Genomic DNA, 16,282 nt, shown 5'->3' with positions numbered 1-16,282 from the left:
GAACTACAATATTGGCTATGAAAGGATCTTTCATATCAGGAGGGTCTAAGGAGGTCCCATCACTCACAGAGTGGACAAATTGAATTGCTGTCCTTGGGGGCAGTCAGTGAAACAGTGTCCTCTGCAATTCCAGCCCTCTGCCTGAGGAAATGCTCAGCTACGCCCGGGATGACACCCATTACTTGCTATACATCTATGACAAAATGAGGCTGGAGCTGTGGGAGCGCGGCAACGGCCAGCCTGTGCAGCTGCAGGTGGTGTGGCAGCGGAGCAGGGACATCTGCCTCAAGGTACGCCTTCACCGCAGTCACACAGACTGCAACACTTTCAGGCTCTGTGTCTGGCCAGGTTCCAGTTCTTAGGTTTGCTCCTTACATTCATGAAAAGAGCCAAACGTTTTACAGAGCCCAAGGCATAATTTTGATTCCCATTGATTTTGAATATTCTCTAATACTTTGTAGAAATTCATCAAACCTATCTTCACGGATGAGTCCTACCTCGAACTCTATAGGAAGCAAAAGAAGCACCTTAACACACAGCAGTTGACAGCCTTTCAGCTACTGTTTGCCTGGAGGGATAAAACAGCTCGCAGGGAAGATGAAAGTTACGGGTAAGGAATTAGAACTTCTTTTGATGCCTGCTTCCAGACTGAGCACATCTAATAGCAAGTAAATAATGGGCTCTTTTTTTTCTTTTGCCATGAAAGCTGGTTATTTCCCCTGTAGGACAGCATCTAATGGAACTCAATGGCTGAATGTAATGTGTCCCCAATGTGTGTGTTTTTTTCAGATACGTACTACCAAACCATATGATGCTGAAGATAGCTGAAGAACTGCCCAAGTGAGTCTGAGAGCTAATTAATATATTTCAGCTTTCTCAGTAGATCTCATGTTCTTCAAAATCAAGCTTTTCTGGTTGCTGTTACCCAAGGTTGTTTACTCAGAGCTTAATACTCTAAGCTTGGAAGGTAGCAAGTCCAAGGAATCCAGAATTTCTGCCCTCAGGCTGCCATTTAAGAACTAAAACTTCTGAACTGGAATAATCTCAATGATTATGCCTTAGTTTGAGTTCATCTAAGTCCCCGAGCCTTATAGCATCTACTTGCAAGGAAAGAAAATGTCCCAGATTTTCTCATGTATACTTTCTTCCAAATTAAAGCATCTCATGATCTTAAATGTTTTGTGATATTGACTGAAGAATAAGCAAGAATCAAAATCCACAGTCTGTTGGTTGCCCCTCTGCAGAATTGAGAATCCATAGTGCTGTGGTACTTCCAGCTCTCCCTGACTGCAGGAGTCAGGCTTTACGAGGAATCCACTTAAAGCTTGGTGTTGCAAAGAACACATGGAGAAGTTGGCCTTGGCTTTGCTTAGTCACCAAGCTGTAGCTTCAGCTTAGGTGTGGCACCATGGCTTTACCCAGTCATTATTCTTATCTGGAAGCCTTCGAGGGCTGCATTTCTGAGTGACAAGTTGAGTGTGTGTTCCTACTTGTCTGCAGGGAACCTCAGGGCATCATCGCTTGCTGCAACCCAGTACCACCCCTTGTGCGGCAGCAGATCAACGAAATGCACCTTTTAATCCAGCAGGCTCGAGAGATGCCCCTGCTCAAGGTAAGAAGCTGTTCTACGGCCAGGCGTGATGGCTCATGCCTGTGATCCCAGCATTTTGGGAGGCCAAGGTAGGTGGATCCCTTCAGGTCAGGAGTTCGAGACCAGCTTGGCCAATGTGGTAAAACCCCATCTCTACTAAAAATACAAAAAATTAGCTGGGCATGGGGTGCATGCCTGTGATCCCAGCTACTCCAGAGGCTGAGGTGGGAGAATCGCTGGAACCCAGGAGGTGGAGGTTGCAGTGAGCTGAGATCATACAGTGAGAGAGGGAGACTGTCTCAAAAAAAGAAAAAGCTTTTCTATTAAAGATTCCCAATTTAGCAGACCTGTTTTTTTTTCTTTTGAAGACAGAGTCTCACTCTTGTCACTCAGGCTGAAGTGCAATGGTGTGATCTTGGCTCACTGCAACTTCCGTCTCCCAGGTTCAAGCAATTCTCCTGGCTCAGCCTCCTGAGTAGCTGGGATTACAGGCACACGCCACCATACCCAGCATTTTTTTTTTTTTTTTAGATGGAGTTTTGCTCCTGTTGCCTAGGCTGGAGTGTAACGGTGCAATCTTGGCTCAGTGCAACCTCTGCCTCCTGGATTCAAGCAACTCTCCTGCCCCAGCCTCCCAAGTAGCTGAGATTACAGGCATGCACCACCACTCCTGGCTAATTTTTTATTTTTAGTAGAGGCGGGGTTTCACCATGTTGGTCAGGCTGGTCTCAAGCTCCTGACCTCAGGTGATCCGCCCACCTCGGCCTGCCAAAATGCTGGGATTACAGGCGCAAGCCACTGCGCCCAGCCTTAGCAGGCCTGTTCTTTCTGCCAGCATCTTATTCCTTGTGGCCTTGTAAATACATAAGCTGGTCTCCATTCTTTTTTTTTTTGAAATGGAGTCTCACTCTGTCACCAGGCTGGAGTGCAGTGGTGTGATCTGGCTTACTGCAACCTCCACCTCCCGAATTCAAGCGATTCTTCTGCCTCGCATCCCAAGTAGCTAGGACTACAGGCATGCGCCACTATGCCCAGCAAATTTCCGTATTTTTAGTAGAGACGGGGTCTCACCATGTTGTCCAGGATGGTCTCCATCTCTTGACCTCAAGTGATGAAATTTTTTGTGGAGATGGGTCTTGCTGTGTTTCCCAGACTGTCTTGACCTCTTGGGCTTAAGCAGTCCTCCCACCTCGGCCTCCCAAAGTGCTGGGATTACAGTTGTGAGCCACCTAACAGCCCTACATTTGCAATTTTTATGTTAAAAATGTCTTTGTGGTTAGGCGCAATGGCTCAAGCCTGTAATCCCAGCACTCTAAGGGGCCGAAGCGGGCGGATCACGAGGTCAGGAGATCGAGACCATCCTGGCCAACATGGTAAAACCCTCTCTATAAAATTACAAAAATTAGCTGTGTATGATGGTGTGCACCGGTAGTCCCAGCTACTCGGGAAGCTGAGGCAAGAGAATTGCTTGAACCTGGGAGGCGGCAGCTGCAGTGAGCCAAGATCACGCTACTGCCCTCCAGCCTGGGTGACAAGAGTGAAACTCTATTTCAAAAAAAAAATGTAAGCTCTGTATTTTGTCCAAGTAAAGAGGAGACCCTGGTTACTAGAGAAGAGTCTTTTTCAAGCTCTTTGGCACCCTTCCTATTGTGCTTAGTCACGATAAAGAGCTTTATTCTTTCACCCTACACATAATTATTGAGCACCAAATAATTCTCCTGCCAGGCACTGCAAGGAGTGAAGGGAGGAAAGAAAATCTCTGGGCTCTTGAGAAACAGTCTGGTGAAGGAACACAGCGTTGGGGGCTGGGCGTTGGACCTGAGGTATTTAGGCAACTTTCCTCAGTTCCCTTTGTTTTTACCCTTAGTCTGAAGTTGCAGCCGGAGTGAAGAAGAGCGGACCACTGCCCAGTGCTGAGGTAGAGTGTCGGATCCGTTGTCTGCCCCGGGAGGGAAGACATCAGTTGCAGCCAGTTCAAGCACACCTCTGCCAGAGGCCTGTGCTGACAGCTGGCGGGAAGCTACTGCCGGCTTGCACGTTTTACATGCCAGCCTGCTGGTGTCTTTTTTATGCAGAGATTGGAGAATGTTCTCTTTGGACCTCACGACTGCTCCCATGCCCCTCCGGATGGCTATCCAATCATCCCAACCAATGGTAAAGTTGAGAGCCCTCCTGACTGTTCCAAAGAGGTTGGGACACTCCTGCCATGTCTAAAATTCTGTAGGCTTGGCTGGGTGTAGTGGCTTAGGCCTGTAATCCCAACACATTGGGAGGCCGAGGCATGTGTATCGCCTGAGGTCAGGAGTTCAAGACCAGCCTGGCCAACATGGTGAAACCCTGTCTCTACTAAAAATACAAAAATTAGCTGGGCGTGGTGGTGGGTGCCTGTAATCTCTGCTATTTGGGAGGCTGAGGCAGGAGAATCACTTGAACCCGGAAGATGGAGGTTGCAGGGCACCAAGATTGTGCCATTGCACTCCAGCCTGGTGACTAGAGCAAAACTCCGTCTCAAAAAGAAAAAATAAAATAAATTAATTAATTAAATAAAATTCTGTAGGCCTTAACTTTATTAACTTCTGCTCCTCTAGGATCTGTGCCAGTTCAGAACCAGGCGAACCTCTTCCCTAATGAAAAAGAAGATAACTTGCTGGGTACCACATGCCTGATTGCCACAGCTGTCATCACATTATTTAATGTGAGTAGCACCCCCTAGGATTTACTAGGTTTATCCAGCAGGCTGTCTGCCTGGAGGGTTGCGTCCACTTGGAGACTAATGCTGAGAGCAAAACCCAGTAGTGGTGGGAGAGGCATGGAGACAGATGAGTAAGGGGCACTTACCACTCTGGAGGAGGTGGTCTCGGGATGTGGATGGAGGATTCTCTGAGCTCTGTGTGTGAAGAAATCTTCAAGGAAAGGCTGACGTCCTGGTGTTGAACAGCACCTAGTGGGAGGAGGGCCTGTGCAGAGAACATACAAGCAGGGCTTTCCAGACACGGCTGCAGCAGGGACAGGGGAAGAATGGCTCACCCGGATGCCCAGCAGGGGTGGCGTGGGTGTGCTGTCTGGCGAACTGTAGAATGTGCGCTGCCTGTAGCTTCCTGCCTGACCCCAGCACCGTGTGTGTGCTGTCAGTGAAGAAGAGAAACGCTTTTGAAACGCTTTTTTTTTTTTTTTTTGAGACTGTTTCGCTCTGCTGCCCAGGCTGGAATGCAGTGGCATAGTCACGGCTCACTTCACCTTTGATCTCTGAGGCTCAAACGATGCTCCTGCCTCAGCCTCCCGAGTAGCTGGGATTACAGGCATGAGTCACTATACCCAGTTATTTCACTGTTTTGTTTTGTTTTGTTTTGTTTGTTTTGTTTTTGAGACAGGATCTCACTCTGTCACCCAGGTGGAAGTGCAGTGGCACCATCTTGGCTCACTGCAGCCTCTGCCTCCCAGGCTCAAGGAGTCCTTCTGCCTCAGCCTTCTCCTGAGTAGCTGGGACTACAGGCGTGTGCCATGCCCAGCTACTTTTTGTATGTTTTGTAGAGATGGGGTTTCACCATGTCGCCCAGGCTTCACTTTCATTTTTAACTTAATTACATAAATCTAGATTGGACCTTGCTTCAGCAATTAATGAGAAAATTCTAGGTGCTTTAGTCGACCTCAGAGCTAATTTGAGTCATGAAGGTGATTTATCAGCTAAAAGTGTTAGTGTGAACTCTGGGCTGCTTTGACATCGAAGTGCTATGTAGTGTAAAGGAGGCTGTGGGCTCCTTGCACTCTGTGTGGCAAGGGGCCTAATTACAAATGAAGTAAAAGGATAGCTCATATTTATCAACCTATCTGGAAGCAGCATTTTGTTGCATAGTTTCAATGATTCCCTATAAATATATGAAATATTAAATTTCAGGCTGTGCACAGTGGCTTACAGCTGTAATCCCAGCACTTTGGGAGGGCAAGGCTGGCAGATCGCCTGAGGTCAGGAGTTTGAGACCCATCTGGCCAACATGGTTAAACCCCATCTCTACTAAAAATACAAAAATTAGCCAGGCATTTTTCCTCATGCTTGTAATCCCAGCTACTTGGGAGGCTGAGGCAGGAGAATCACTTGAACCCGGGAGGCAGAGGTTGCAGTAAGCTGAGATCATGCCACTGCACTCCAACCTGGGTGACAGAATGAGACTCCATCTCAGTCAATCAATCAATAAAATAAAATTCAGACATCAAATAAGACCTCAAATTCTAGAGCCAGACCATGCTGGGTTTAAATCCCTGTTCTGCTCGTATTACTGTCAGCCTCTGGAAGGAAGACTGTCACAACCTCTGTAGCCCTCAGATTCCTCCTCTGTAAGGTGGTGAGAGTAATACCACCTCATAGGCAGTGAGGACATGGTGAGAATTCAGTGATACGGTACGTTGATAATGAAACGCTACTATGTGCTGTTGCAGGCACAGCACCTTATACGTAGGAAAATGAATGAAAATTAGCCTTAGCCATTGGTATTAATAACTGTTACTGGCTGAGTGTGGTGGCTCATGCCTTAAACTCAGCACTTTGGGATGCCAAGGCAGGTGGATCACTTGAAGTCAAGAGTTCAAGACCAGCCTGGCCAATATGGTGAAACCCCATCTCTACTAAAAATACAAAAATTAGACAGGCATGGTGGCATGTGCCTGTAATCCCAGCTACTTGGGAGGCTGAGGCAGCAGAATTGCTTGAACCTAGGAAGTGGAGGGTTCACTGAGCTGAGATCATGCCACTGCACTCCAGCCTGGGCAACAGAGAGAGACTCTGTCTCAAAAAAAAAAAATCACTGTTAACTGTTGCTCTCTTGCTTGCATCTTGATGTCACAGATGACCATGGTTATTAGTGATCATTTTTTTGTCTGTCTCTGCAGGAACCTAGCGCTGAAGACAATAAGAAGGGGCCGTTGACAGTTGCACAGAAGAAAGCCCAGAACATCATGGAGTCCTTTGAAAATCCATTTAGGATGGTGAGTCGTAGTTTTGTGTGCTCAGGGCTGACAAGATATACAGAGATGCCTGCAACTGTACATGCTGTTACCTCGGAAGGAAGCCTCTGAATCCAGTGTGTCAGCTTTCCTGATATCCAGGCAAAGATGCTGACATGACACCAGCAACCCCCGATCTGAGTGCCTCTGCCCTGTGGGTCTAGGTTCCATTCCGGGCAGCATTTCACACAGTCATTTCCTTTCTTCAGTTTCTGCCTTCACTGGGACACCGCGCTCCCATCTCTCAGGCAGCGAAGTTCGATCCATCAACGAAAATCTATGAAGTAAGTGGACTTGTCCCCTGTTCTAAAAGAGACTTTCTAAGAAAAGAGGATTGCTTAATTATTTGTACCAGGTTTCTGTTTTAGACAAGCTCATCTCATTTGTGACTCCCCCGAAAATGAATGCAAAAGCCCTTTATTTTCGAAACGTTATTTCTAGGGACAGGGCCCAGAACTTCAGTCAGATTCTCAAAAGCACTTGGAAGCCTTATAAGAAAGAATTCTTCATTTTCGTTTTTTTAATTGAGGTTTAATCTATATGTAATAAAGTACACAAATATTAAATATACAGCTTGATGCATTTTTGCAGATATCTGTTACTTTAAGGCTCTTAAAGGTGACAGCTTTAACTTTAAAACACTCTATCTTATTTATCTGGCTTGTTTTTACCAGCATGATGAGTAAGAATGAGGACACACCTCCCTGGGACCCCCTTAAGATGCTCTTGGGAGCCAGTATGTGAACCGCCATTCACAGCCTCCTTCCTCCCTGCAGGAAGTGTCGGCTTAGATCACATAGCCGACTGCTCCCTCTGCGCGGCAGCAGAGCTCTTCCATTAGGCAAGACTGAGAGGTCTCCCGGCCCCGTTCCTGTCCCTGAGTTAGCTTGCTGTTTTTAGAAGTGGGGAATCAGATGGGGCTTCTGCCTTCTCCCCTCTTTCCTCCCACGGGTTTTGGCACATTGAACAACCGCACGTCCCATGTGTTAAGCTCAGTGTCACCAACATGTGTTCTGATGCTGTAGGTCAGTATGGTGTCAGAAGTAACACAGTAGACGTGTGGAAGCCCAGCCTTGAGTCTGCCTCTGTAATTTCCTGGCCCTGTCCCTTGGACAAGTTATTTAGCCTCCCCAAGCCTGTTTGTTCGTCTCTAAAGAGAGGGTGATGGACAGTACCTTTGACTCAGGGTTACAGGGGGATTGAACAAGATGCCGGATGTCAGTGCCTGGAGGACAGTAGTACTTTGTCCTCCTTAATAAGGATTTTGGCAGTAAAGCCAGCATGAGATTTTTTTTTTTTTTTTTTTTTTAAGATGGGGTTTCACCATGTTGGTCAGGCTGGTCTTGAACTCCCGACTTCAGGTGATCCGCCCACCTCGGCCTCCCAGAGTGCTGGGATTACAGGCGTGAGCCACCGCGCCCGGCCCAGCATGAGATTTGCGTTTCAGCCGGGCGTGGTGGCTCACACCTGTAATCTAAGCACTTTGGAGGCCAAGGTGGGTGGATCACCGAGGTCGGGAGTTCAAGACCAGCCTGACCAACGTGGTGAAGCCCCGTCTTTAAAAAAAAGAAAAAGAGATTTGTGTTTCACGCCCTTAGATTTGAAATTTGTGACTTAGAAGTGTGTACTTCTAGGCCAAGTGTGGTGGCTCACACCTGTAATCCCAGCACTTTGGGAGGCTGAGGCGGGCGGATCGTCTGAGGTTGAGAGTTTGAGACCAACATGGAGAAACCCCATCTCTACTAAAAATACAAAATTAGCCGGGCATGGTAGCGCATGCCTGTAATCCTAGCTGCTTGAGAGGCTGAGGCAGGAGAATTGCTTGACCCCAGAAGGCAGAGGTTGCAGTGAGCCGAGATTATGCCATTGCACTCCAGCCTGGGCAACAAGATAAACTTTGTCTGAAAAAAAAAAAAAAAAAGAAGTGTGTACTTAGGTTAACCTGCCCTACATCACCTCGTGAAAAGTAAGACTTAGGTGGCTTACTTCGGAGGGGTTTTTTGGTTATATTTGCTTTCATTATAGATCAGCAATCGTTGGAAGCTGGCTCAGATACAAGTGCAAAAAGAGTCTAAGGAAACTGACAAGAAGAAGGCAGCTGAGCAAACAGGTAGCGTTCACTTCCCTGTCACTCAGTCGGCTGCTAAGGGACGGCTGTTGACATCTGCTGTTTCAGCCAAGTGCCAGATCCCGCCGCGAGTGAAATCGGCACAGCCCTGCCCTGTTGGGCTTCCCTTCTGCTGCGGGATGGTGGGCACTCAGTGTCCCTCCCGTCAGATGGCAGCAGGTGCTGTGTAGATTGACCGTGGGGAGTGCTGAGGGTGCCGTAGCTATGTCCTGACGGTGGCTGGAGAAGGCAGTCTAATGAATGCGACATTGAAGACACCTGAGCAACCTAGCAAAGAGTGTTCTGGAGCCACAGCACAGCGAGCCCAGAGGCCCTGGGGTAGTTCACTGGGCATGCTCAGCAGCAGCAAGTGGGCCCACAGGAGCAGAACAGGAGAAGAGCAGGAGATGGGGAAGGAGCCAGCAGGGGCCCACAGGATGACGTTGCCTTTTACTCCGAGTTCAGAAGCCAGGAGGAGGCTGAGCAGACAAAGGGTGGGAAGTGACTGACATTTGGCCCTCTGGCTGCTGTGTTGAGAGTAGACTAGAGAGGAAAGGACAAGAGCCCGGGAAGGGATAGGAGATGCAACAGTGACCCAGGTGACAGGGGATGGTGGCTTTGAGACCAGCATGGGAGCAGGGGAGGTGGTGAGAAGCAGTCAGAGCCTGAATCTAACCTGTAGCAAAGCTGACAGCATTTGATGATGAGGTGGATGTGGCATGTGAGAGAAAGGAGCGAGCCTTGGATGACGGTTTTGTCCTGAGCAGCTGGAAAGCTGGAGTCGCTGGCAGCCAAAGTAGCTGGTTTGAGTGGGCTTGTCCATGATGGTGACGATCCTATTAAACACCGTCAGGTCCACAGGCCACTGAGCGTTCGGGTTCACAGAAGAGGAGCAGGCAGGGCTGGGGAGGATCAGCTCACGTGTAGGTGAAGGTGGGCAGAGCGCTGCAGCCTGAGTCCCAGGCAGCCTATCCTGTAGAGGTTGGGAGACCAGGGAGCTGAGAGGGAGGGGGGATCAGCTGTGACAAGCCCTGTGGCTAGGCTGAGTTGGAGGAGGATGGAGATAGGGGAGGGTGGAGATGGAGGAGGATGGAGATGGGGGAGGGTGGAGATGGAGGAGGATGGAGATGGAGGAGGATGGAGATGGAGGAGGATGGGGTTGGGGGAGGGTGGAGATGGGGGAGTGTGGAGTTGGGGGAGGATGGAGATGGAGGAGGATGGAGATGGAGGAGGATGGAGATGGGGGAGGGTGGAGATGGAGGAGGGTGGAGATGGAGGAGGATGGAGATGGAGGAGGGTGGAGATGGGGGAGGGTGGAGTTGGGGGAGGGTGGAGTTGGGGGAGGATGGAGATGGGGGAGGGTGGAGATGGAGGAGGGTGGAGATGGGGGAGGATGGAGATGGGGGAGGATGGAGTTGGGGGAGGATGGAGATGGAGGAGGATGGAGATGGGGGAGGATGGAGATGGGGGAGGATGGAGATGGGGGAGGGTGGAGATGGGGGAGGGTGGAGATGGAGGAGGGTGGAGATGGAGGAGGGTGGAGATGGGGGAGGGTGGAGTTGGAGGAGGATGGAGATGGGGGAGGGTGGAGATGGGGGAGGATGGAGATGGGGGAGGATGGAGATGGGGGAGGATGGAGATGGAGGAGGATGGAGATGGAGGAGGATGGAGTTGGAGGATGGAGATGGGGGAGGGTGGAGATGAAGGAGGATGGAGATGGAGGAGGGTGGAGATGGGGAGGGTGGAGATGGAGGAGGATGGAGTTGGAGGATGGAGATGGGGGAGGGTGGAGATGGAGGAGGATGGAGATGGAGGAGGATGGAGATGGAGGAGGATGGAGATGGAGGAGGATGGAGTTGGAGGATGGAGATGGGGGAGGGTGGAGATGAAGGAGGATGGAGATGGAGGAGGGTGGAGATGGGGAGGGTGGAGATGGGGGAGGATGGAGTTGGGGGAGGGTGGAGATGGGGGAGGGTGGAGATGGGGGAGGATGGAGATGGGGGAGGATGGAGATGGGGGAGGGTGGAGATGGGGGAGGGTGGAGACGGGGGAGGGTGGTTGCTGGATTCAGCAACTCCAGAGACAGTTCTCTCCCTTGCAGCTGCCCGGGAACAGGCAAAGGAAGCATGCAGAGCTGCAGCGGAGCAGCCCGTCTCCGTCCGACAGCAGGCCGCGGTACGTGCCAGCTTTGAAACGATGCCCCTGCTTATGGACAGGGTCTTCCTCGGGTGTCTTAGGGGCTTGCCCTGTGCTTTATATTAAGTGCTGCCTTCTTTCCAGGTCACCTTAGCTTAGCCATTAGGGTCCACCTCATTTCCAAAACTTCCACAGTGCTGATACTATAATTCCTCTTACCCTTGTTCCACTGTGTTTGTGGTAAATATGCCAGACCACTCAACTGTAGTAGTAGAAAGGGTACTGAAGTTACAGTGTTGAAGCCTCTGTGTCCTGCTCTACCCTACAAAATGTTTGTTTGTTTGTTTGTTTTTTGAAGTAGGGTCTACCTCTGTTGCACAGGCTGGAGTGCAGTGGCAGAGTCATAGCTCACTGCAGCCTCAAACTCCTGGGCTCAAATGATCCTCCCACCTCAGCCACCTAAGTAGCTAGGACCACGGGCACACACCACCATGCCCAGCTATCTTTTGTTATTGTTTTTGGTGGAGACAGTCTCACAGTGTTGCCCAGGCTGTCACTCAAATTCTTAACCCCTGCCCCCTGCCTTTATTTATTTATTTTTTTTTTTTACTTTTTTAAAAAATAGTGACGGCTGAGGCAGGAGAATTGCCTGAACCCAGGAGGCGGAGATTGCGGTGAGCCGAGATCGCGCCATTGCGCTCCAGCCTGGGTATCAAGAGTGAAACTCCGTCTCAAAAAAAAAAAAAAAAAAAAAAAAAAAAAATAGTGACATGGTCTTACCCTCACCCTGTTGCCCAGGCTGGAGTACAGTGGTGTGATTATAGCTTATTGCAGTCTAGTACTCCTGGGCTCAAGCAATCCTCCCACCTTGGCCTCCCAAGTAGCTAGGACTACAAGCACTCACCACCTTGCCTGGCTAGGTTTTCTTCGTTTTTTTGTAGAGATGGGTCTTGCTGTGTTACCCAGGCTGGTCTCAGACTCCTGGCCTAAAGCAGTCCTTCTACCTCGGCCACCCAAAGCACTGGAATTATAGACGTGAGCCACTGCACCTGACCTGCTTGTTTTTCTTAAATGACCTCATGTCATTGTCCAGTGAGGAATTTGTTTCAGCTAACCCTGAGTGTTGGTCTGGATGTTCCAGCCACTACTCTTCTCCCACCACTGACTATTCTTTTTTTTTTTTGAGACGGAGTTTCACTCGTTACCCAGGCTAGAGTGCAATGGCGCAATCTCGGCTCACCGCAACCTCCGCCTCCTGAGTTCAGGCAATTCTCCTGCCTCAGCCTCCTGAGTAGCTGGGATTACAGGCACGCGCCACCATGCCCAGCTAATTTTTTGTGTTTTTAGTAGAGACAGGGTTTCACCACGTTGGCCAGGATGGTCTCGATCTCTTGACCTCTTGATCTACCCACCTCAGCCTCCCAAAGTGCTGGGATTATAGGCATGAGCCTATAAGTGGGCCCGGCCACTGACTGTTCTTCTAACCACTTAGGCAGCTAGGTCCTGGCTACTGTTGAGGCCAGTGGGGTTCCCTCTCCCATGCGCCTCCCTGTTCCTCACTCACATGGTGTTCCTGGTCTACAGCTAGAAAATGCTGCGAAGAAGAGAGAACGAACAACGAGTGACCCAAGGACCCCAGAACAGAAACAGGAGAAGAAACGACTCAAAATTTCCAAGAAGCCAAAGGACCCAGGGCCACCAGAAAAAGATTTTACGCCTTACGACTACAGCCAGTCAGACTTCAAGGCTTTTGCTGGTGAGGAAGTTCTGGGGCCCATACAGGGACATCTGCATGCGTCAGGTGGGAGGAAGCCACAGAGTAAAGAGACCGCAACATGGGGGCTGAGTCAGTCCTGCACGAGGCGTGGCGTTAGCCAGAAAGTATTGGAGTGGTCCAGAGGGGCCACGGCAATGTGGACAGATGCCTGCAGCCCCATCACCACCTCCTCCACAGGAGCTCACTGTCACGGTGGCCTCTGGTGAGTGAGCAAGATCACCTGTCACTTCCATTGGGACCAGCACTCCATCCTTCCTCACTGTAACTCATGCCCAGAAACACACACACACACACACACACACTCACACACCCCCACCCACCCACATGGGGAAGATGTTATTTGTTGAAAAATCTCAATGCCTATGACATGACGCCCTAGGGCTGCTTGGGCTGTGAGAGTCCGCCTGCTTTGAAGGGGCTGCAGATGGCATTCCGGGCTCTAGCAGCTTCCAGAGCAACATGCAATGTTGCTTTATACGGGAGTGTCGCCTCGGAGCCCAAGTTCCTGATGGTGTCACCCAGCACAGAGATCAGAATGCATTTCCTTACATGCAGGGGCTGCTGCTCTAGCCACCTGTCCCTAACATCCTGGGACTAGAGCCGAGAGAAGCAGGCCTGGTCTTCGGACTCCCCGCAGGGACCAGGATCACCATGTGTTCATTTACATGAGCCACGAGCCCCTCATCGTAACGGGGTTTGCGCTCTGACAGCCAAGGCTTCCCCGAGTGTTGTGGTCCCGGCCTCGCTGTGAGCCTGTGATGTGTGGTAACTCACTGACCTGACTGCAGGGCTCTCTCATCTCTTACCTTTCAGGAATAAGCAAATCCAAAGCTTCTTCCCAGTTTGATCCAAACAAACAGACCCTGTCCGGCAAGGTAAGAACTGCTCCTGGAGGATTGGAGCACACCGGTAGCACCTATTTTTGACCTCTTCCCCTGCTGAGAAGACAGGCCCATCTAGGAATCCATTTCTTTGCATATCTTTTTCCTCACCTCATTTCTTCCCAAGTGCAGACAATACCCATCAACTACCCCAGCGACTCATAAAATGAGGTCGTAAAAGCTGCTGTGTGGTTTTAAAGGTATTATTTGTGTTTCCTACCATGGGAACTATAGCTGCAGGCCAGAAGCACCCCATTTGGGGCCAGCACAAGTCTGCATTCGCCCCACGTGGGTGTTGGTGCCGCTGGCAGGCAACCAGCGTGGCCGCAGGTTCCACATGTAGGAGGCAGGGCTGCCTGGGGCCCTCCTGTTCCTCTTGCTGCACATCTGAGCAGCCTTGCCTTTGGCAACACAGAAATGTCCTCTTGCCAGGAATCAAAAGTCACACCTGTGGTGCTAGAATCTTTGGCCACCTGAGCTCAGGTGTGTTTTTCTGCATGTCTTGTGGTCATGGTGGCCACCCAGCTTAAATGTTTCTTATCTTTTCAGAAATGTATTGCGGTGAAAAAAATTAAACAGTCATTGGGAAACAAAAGCATGTCCTTTCCAACTGGAAGATCAGACAGGTACGTGGTGGACAGCTGTGTGGCCCAGGGACCCCAGTGAGAAAGCACCTGCCGTGCGTGGTGCTGGATAGCTGCACAGCCCAGGTTGCCCAATGAGAGAGCACCTGCCGTGCGTGGTGCTGTTGGTGGGGAGCAGCTGCGGAGCCACTGCCCAGGGGCTTCAACAGGAAGACTCAGAGAAACTCCCACAGCCAGGTCCCTTTTGACACTCGGAAAACAAGGGCAGGAGGTGATTAGCTCTGTGCTACACATCATGTCGGCAGGCACTGCGCCCCAGGACGCAGATTCCCCTTGTGCCTGGCTCTCCAGTTACTGTTTCCTGGAGTCACTCAGTGAAAATAGGCATGAATAGTTGTGAAGTTTTCCTGGACCAGCCTGTTAGGAATGAGGAAAAAGTAAGCATGTGTGGGTTATCCTTGTTGAAGAGTGGTTTGGTCTCTTTTGTGGCAATCTCACTCTGTCTTCCAGGCTGGAGTGCAATTTCTGCCTCCTGGGTTTAAGCAAGTCTCTCGCTTCAGCCTCCCAAGCAGCTGGGATTTCAGGTGCCTGCCACCATGCTGGGCTAATGTTTTTGTATTTTTAGTAGAGATGGGGTTTTGCCTTGTTGGCTGGGCTGGTCTCAAACTCCTGGCCTCAGTTGATCCTCCCGCCTCAGGCTCCCAGAGTACTGGGATTACAGGTATGAGCCACTGCACTCGGCCAAATGTTTTTGTTAAAAGCATAACAATAATCAAGCCTACCCTGAGGTCAGGGGACTTGCCCGAGGACAGGAAGGACAGGTCTGCCTCCTTTAGATGTTGCTCAGCTCAGCCAAGTCTGGTGGGCTGCTGAGGTCCCTGGGACCCCTGAACAAACCATTCTCCCCTGTTCTGCATGATTAAATTTTGCACCATCTTGTAAACCATCTGAGAACGTCCAGCCAGCCTGGAAGAAATAACTGTTGTTTCTGTACTGTCTCTGCAGAGGCTTCAGGTACAACTGGCCACAGAGATAGTCCTGGAAGACAGGCGGCGCCCACGGACCAGAAGCACCAGATGTCGGTGCTGCTTTTATACAGACGTATTTTTAAACCATTAAAAAAAATTCTTCCTGGAAGAAAGTTGATTGCTGATTTTTATTTTGCTGCTGCCACAGCTCTGGCAGGAAGGATAGATCCCATCCTGTTTAGGCAATCATCTTCAGCTGTCTGGGCAGGTAAGTGTGCCCTGGGGTTACCTAGAGTGACTTCTAGAGAATCCAGAGCCACACCCAAGGAGGAATACGAGACAAATTCCTGGGACTCAGAATCAGGCAGCACCTGCAAAGCACAAGGTGTGATGGTCATCCGGCCTCCACGTTTAGGGCGTTCTCTGGGCCGTTTCACTTCCTTCTCAAGCCTTCAGATAACGTGAATGGAGCCAACTGGTAAAAAATGCCATTGGGAAAGGAACTGGTAAGGTGCTCTAGCATCAGCCATGGCTCCTGAGGACCTGTTCTCTACTCTGTTCCTTTCTCACCTTTTTTTTTTTAAATCAACTTTGTTTCTTTTCTGATTATAGAAGTAACAACATGTTCATTGCAAGAAATGTTGGAAATACAGCAGAATGCAAGGCCAGGCCCAGTGGCTCACACCTGTAATCCCAACGCTTTGGGAGGCCAAGTCAGATGGTTCACAAGGTCAAGAAATTGAGACCATCCTGGTCAACATGGTAAAATCCCATCTCTACTAAAAATACAAAAATTAGCTGGACATAGTGGTGTGTGCCTATAGTCCCAGCTACTCAGGAGGCTGAGGCAGGAGAATCCCTTGAACGCAGGAGGCAGGGGTTGTAGTGAGCCGAGATCACGCCACTGCACTCCAACCTGGCGACAAAGCGAGGCTCCGTCTCAAAAAAAAGAAAATGCGAAAAGAAAATTTTAATCATCGACAGTCCTACCACACCAAGGTGCTCTTTTTTTTTTTCCTTTTTTTGAGACAGGGTCTCACTCTTTTGCCCAGTCCGGAGTTCAGTGGTGTGATCTCGGCTCACTGCAGCCTTGACCTCTCAGGCTCAAGTGAACCTGCCACCTCAGCCTCCCACGTAGCTGAGACAACAGGCACATGCCACCACATGTGGGTAGTTCTTATGTTTTAGACACGGGTTCTGGCTGTGTTGCCCAGGCCAGTCTTGAACTCCTGACCTCAAG

General features: G+C 50.0%; 1 protein-coding gene across 2 annotated transcripts in view; it reads left to right on the top strand.

Moving 5' to 3' along the window:
• Positions 1-15,215, top strand: part of EXOSC10 (exosome component 10) — a 31,331-nt gene extending 16,116 nt beyond the window's left edge. Inside the window, exons 11-25 of one of the 2 annotated variants that reach the window (XM_064363265.1) lie at positions 134-290; positions 462-610; positions 790-840; positions 1,501-1,612; positions 3,459-3,509; positions 3,667-3,745; positions 4,180-4,286; positions 6,476-6,571; positions 6,799-6,873; positions 8,615-8,699; positions 10,798-10,871; positions 12,417-12,588; positions 13,423-13,484; positions 14,040-14,116; positions 15,080-15,215. In XM_064363265.1, coding sequence (XP_064219335.1) covers positions 134-290; positions 462-610; positions 790-840; positions 1,501-1,612; positions 3,459-3,509; positions 3,667-3,745; positions 4,180-4,286; positions 6,476-6,571; positions 6,799-6,873; positions 8,615-8,699; positions 10,798-10,871; positions 12,417-12,588; positions 13,423-13,484; positions 14,040-14,116; positions 15,080-15,110 — 1,378 coding nt within the window. In that variant the 3' untranslated portion in view covers positions 15,111-15,215. Of the gene's footprint in view, positions 1-133; positions 291-461; positions 611-789; positions 841-1,500; positions 1,613-3,458; positions 3,510-3,666; positions 3,746-4,179; positions 4,287-6,475; positions 6,572-6,798; positions 6,874-8,614; positions 8,700-10,782; positions 10,872-12,416; positions 12,589-13,422; positions 13,485-14,039; positions 14,117-15,079 lie in introns of both variants that reach the window. The other variant, XM_064363264.1, reaches the window with a different exon arrangement.
• Positions 15,216-16,282: the final 1,067 nt, after the last annotated feature.

This window comes from Aotus nancymaae, unplaced genomic scaffold, assembly GCF_030222135.1.
Source record: "Aotus nancymaae isolate 86718 unplaced genomic scaffold, 86718_ANA_hifiasm-v0.15.2.pri h1tg000053l, whole genome shotgun sequence".
NCBI lineage: Eukaryota > Metazoa > Chordata > Mammalia > Primates > Aotidae > Aotus > Aotus nancymaae.
The sequence above is the reverse complement of the archived record's forward strand: the minus strand, read 5'-3'. Positions and strand labels throughout refer to the sequence as shown.